At 31.2% G+C, this 4,599-nt stretch overlaps 1 protein-coding gene across 1 annotated transcript; it reads left to right on the top strand.

The window, feature by feature from the left end:
* Positions 1–960: 960 nt before the first annotated feature.
* LOC145113838 (uncharacterized) lies at positions 961–2,680 on the top strand. Its single transcript, XM_079049888.1, has 5 exons — positions 961–1,456; positions 1,533–1,896; positions 1,987–2,005; positions 2,106–2,223; positions 2,493–2,680. Exons 1-5 carry the CDS (start codon positions 961–963, stop codon positions 2,678–2,680), a joined length of 1,185 nt encoding a protein of 394 aa, XP_078906014.1.
* Positions 2,681–4,599: the final 1,919 nt, after the last annotated feature.

Genomic DNA, 4,599 nt, shown 5'->3' with positions numbered 1-4,599 from the left:
ACTAGTAATAGAAATTGTGGAGGGGTAAAATGGACTTTTACCCATTTCAAGAGTTGGAAAAGAGTTAGAGAGACTTGTGATGTAAGAATGAGGTTTTGATTAGAGATGTTTATTAAATGTGTTAGGCGGAGGCTAGTTCGGGATTTACGAGTACGTGTTTATTACTTGCTGACTACGAGGTGAGTCTTCTCACTATACTTACCATGAGTGGTATCTAGTTGTGATTGAGCTGTTTATGTGCTATCTGTGTATTGTAATAATATGCATTATGTCTTGATGATTTAAGTTGTTTATTGTTGCTATGAATTTACCGAGTTGGGACCGGAGGGTCCCACTGAGACACATTCACCGGATGGTTTTACAGAGTTATAGCCTCGAGTGGCTAATTATTTGTGTGTGTGATATTTTGGGGAACTCACTAAGCTTTATGCTTATCGTGTTATGTGTTATGTGTTTCACGTACTTCCGATGATCGCGGGAAGGCCCCGACTTGATTGTACACACACTCGCTTTGGGGATATATTTTGGAGGATCCTGGTTTATGTGATAAACAACTTTTAATAAATAAATTGTACTAATGTTGATACTTGAGATTTTCAGGAAATATGATATGTGATTTTTATATTCAAAATGAAAAATTTGGTTTGAAAATTTTGGTGTTACAATAAAACCTTAGGAGGTGATAATGATCACCTGCCTTGTATGATCTTATTGATTTGAACATAAATTATAGAGATGAGATTGATAATACGATTACATTTGATAAAGTGAGTCTATATAAGTAAGGTGTCAGAGAATTGTCCCCGTTATGTGTGTATTTATAGTCTAGGTTAAGTAACTAAATGTCCAATATTTACGGGATCCTACTGAGCTGGTATTTACAATGTGCTTTGACTTGGTATTTCCAGGTCTTAAGCCTGGTTGTAAATGATTTTTTTGTTATTAATTTTAAATGTTATTATGGGAGAGCTTCGAAATGATTTTTTTGCAATTTTAGTAGACGAGTCACGTGATGTGTCATGTAAAGAACAAATGGCATTGGTTTTGCGGTTTGTCAATAGAAAAGGTGAAGTTATAGAAAGGTTTGTTGGCCTTAGAAATGTTAATGACACTTCAGCTTTGTCACTAAAGGCTACCATTTATGATATGCTTTCAAAACAAAATTTGAGTCCTAGTAGGATTAGCGGACAAGTCTATGATGGTGCTAGTAATATGAGTGGTGCATTCAATGGATTGAAGACTTTGATTATGAATGAAACAAAATCTGCACACTTTGTTCATTGTTTTGCTCACCAATTACAATTAGCCCTAGTGTTTGTTGCAAGGAATCACACGACGGTTAATGATTTTTTTTATGTGGTTTCTCGACTGTTAAATATTATTGGATCCTCTTACAAACGACGAGCTAAGTTAAGAAAGAAACAAGCATATAAAGTTATGGAAGCATTAGCTGAAGGTATGGTTTATTTGGTTTATTTTCATTTGTTTATGCTAATTATTCGACTAATTCATTTTTATGTGGTTTATTTTAGGTGAGCTTGAGAGTGGTATTGGTTTGAATCAAGAAGTCGGTATTAAACGACCGTCTGATACTCGACGGGGTTCTCATTTTGCATCTTTATTAAATATCCAAACCATATATGCTTCCATTTGTGATGTACTTGAAGACCTTGGTGAATTTGATAGTTATTGTGATCGTAGAGCTGAAGCAATTCGCATCTTAAAGTTGTTAAAATCGTTTGATTTTGTGTTTTGTCTACATTTGATGATTGATATCTTGGGAGTGACAGATCATTTGAATACAATACTACAAAGAAAAGACCAAGATATCATAAATGCCATGAATCAAGTAAGTAGTTCAAAAAAAGCAATTCAAGAAATTAGGGATATAGGATGGTAACCACTTTTAGATAAAGTTACTTTGTTTTGTGCTAAAAACGAAGTTAAAGTTGTGGATTTGGAAGATGAATATTTTAATGGATACAGTCGTCGCAGAGGTTCACAGGTTAGTAATGTTTCTTATTACCAACTACCACATTGTTGATTTATAAATTTATTGTGTTTTATCGTTAGTTATTAATATATATGTGTATATTTTTTTTAAGGTTAACAACTTGCACCATTATCAAGTTGATGTATTTAAGGAGGTGATTGATATGCAACTTCAAGAGCTGAACTATCGTTTTAATGAAGCAAACACGAATTTACTTCTTTGTATTGATTGTTTGTGCCCAAGTGAATCTTTCAAAGCCTTTGATTTAGAAAAATAATGAAAATGACTTCACTTTATCCGGAAGAGTTTCCAACAGAATACGATCTTCGTGTTCTTGAAGTGGAACTTGGAAATTACATTAAAGATGTGTGAGAAGATGAACGATTTAATGATTTGAAGAGTATTGGAGACCTTGCCAAAAAGATGGTTGAAGAAAAGAAGCATATAATATTTTCTAAGATTTACCTTTTTATGAAACTTGCATTGATCTTACCTGTAGCAACAAGTGTAGAACACGCATTTTCAGCAATGAAGTTGATAAAGACTGATATACGCAACAAAATGAGTGATCAGTTTTTGAGTGATAGTTTAGTGTCGTATATTGAAAAAAATGTTTTAAAAGGTATTGGTAACGATGCAATTGTGACAATGTTTCAAGATATAAGACCTCGTAGGGTTCAATTGTAAGAACTTTATTATAACTATTGAACTGATGTTTAAATATTTTAGTCATACAACCCAACCCGTCACCGCTAGTATTTTTTACACTTTCATATTTTTTTTTTGTTTTATTTACGTCAGGAACCACATAATTTTTTGTTCTAAATTCGCCACTATCTAATGACCTATTGAAACATGTTAAAAAATGGCTAAAGTGAATAAATAAACCGGTTTCTTAAGTTTTTTTATTCAGAAAATTAAATAGTCAATACTTTTTTGTTTAAAAAAAATTATGACTTTATTAAAATTTTCACAAAATATTAGGATTTTTGGAAATTTTAAATTTTTGGAATGAAAATCGATAATAAGCAAATAAATAACCCAGATATATAAAGCAAGAACCAAACGGTTGCATGCGCGAGCTATTATGCCAATCATATGAAAAAACAATCATATTTGACACACAATTTAACATCTGAAGCAAAAAATTATTTGTCTTTTTTTTTTTTTAATATTTTGTGTGATTAGTTCCAATATAATATTGTTTTTTAAAATTTTATTTTTTAATGCTTTTTTTTTTTTTATTCTTTTGATGTTTTATTTGAATACGTTATATAATGTTCATCCGAATTTTTAAAGATTTTTACAACAATCTTTTGGTTGGATAAAATTTGATTTAGAAAAAGATGTTATATTGATTAATCCGGAACCAGATTTTAAAAAACCTGGAATATCGAAATCTGAAAATAAACAGTTTGGATTTAACCGAAACTCGATAGCCTAAAAACCGAATTTTATATTTACAGGTTGCCGTTTTCTGAAAAAAAAAAAAAAACAATTGAGACAATTCTTTGATCACAAACTTGGTTTAAGTATATATATATATATATATATATATATATATATATATATATATATATATATATATATATATATATATATATATATATATATATATATATATATATATATATTAAAGTTGTGGAAGAAAGAAATAGTAAACTTGGGATACTTTGTCCAAGTTTGGTCCCTTGATTTACATATCCGGTCTCTGTACTTCTTTAATTAATTTATTCATGTTCTTTTGTTTGTGTTCCATTCAACTTCCCATTTTTTTGGCAGAATTGGTCCCTGTATTATTGTTGGGTTTGTGTTCCATTCAACTTCCCATTTTTTGGCAGAATTGGTCCCTGTATTATTGTTGGAAGTTAGGAATACTAAATTTGGATGTTTTTTGGCAACTTTGGTCATTATTCTTTACCCATTTTGACACTTTTGGTCCTTGCAATCAATATTTTTACACTTTTTTGGAACCTTTTAATATTTAAAGTTTGGCCACAAAACTTTAACGGTTTGACAACTTTGATCCCTTTTCTAAAAAGTTGTTAATTCCTACCCATTTAATTCTTTAGCCATTTTCACACTTCTGGTCCTTGCAGTCAAAACTTTTACATTTTTTTTCCGGGGCGAAGCCCGGACTTTTCATCCTTGCACTTTCTATGTCTGTCATATTTATCAATTCGGAAACAACATTGAAAGCTTCTGGCCCCCGCGTAGCGGGGGTAACCTTTCTAGTATATATTAAAGTTGTGGAAGAAAGGAATAGTGAAGTTGACATACTTTGTCCAGGTTTGGTCCCTTGATTTACATATCCGGTCCCTGTACTTCTTTAATTAATTTATTCATGTCCTTTTGTTTGTGTTCCTTTCAACTTCCCATTTTTTTGGCAAAATTGGTCCCTGTATTATTGTTGGAAGTTAGGAATACGAAATTTGGATGTTTTTTGGCAACTTTGCTCATTATTCTTACCCATTTTGACACTTTTGGTCATTGCAATCAATATTTTTACACTTTTTTGGAACCTTTTAATATTTAAAGTTTGGCCACAAAACTTTAACGGTCTGACAACTTTGATCCCTTTTCTAAAAAGTTGCTAATTCCTACCC

Source organism: Lactuca virosa, chromosome 5 (assembly GCF_052849685.1).
Source record: "Lactuca virosa cultivar CGN04683 chromosome 5, Lactuca_virosa_CGN04683_v6, whole genome shotgun sequence".
Taxonomy (NCBI): domain Eukaryota; kingdom Viridiplantae; phylum Streptophyta; class Magnoliopsida; order Asterales; family Asteraceae; genus Lactuca; species Lactuca virosa.
The sequence above is the reverse complement of the archived record's forward strand: the minus strand, read 5'-3'. Positions and strand labels throughout refer to the sequence as shown.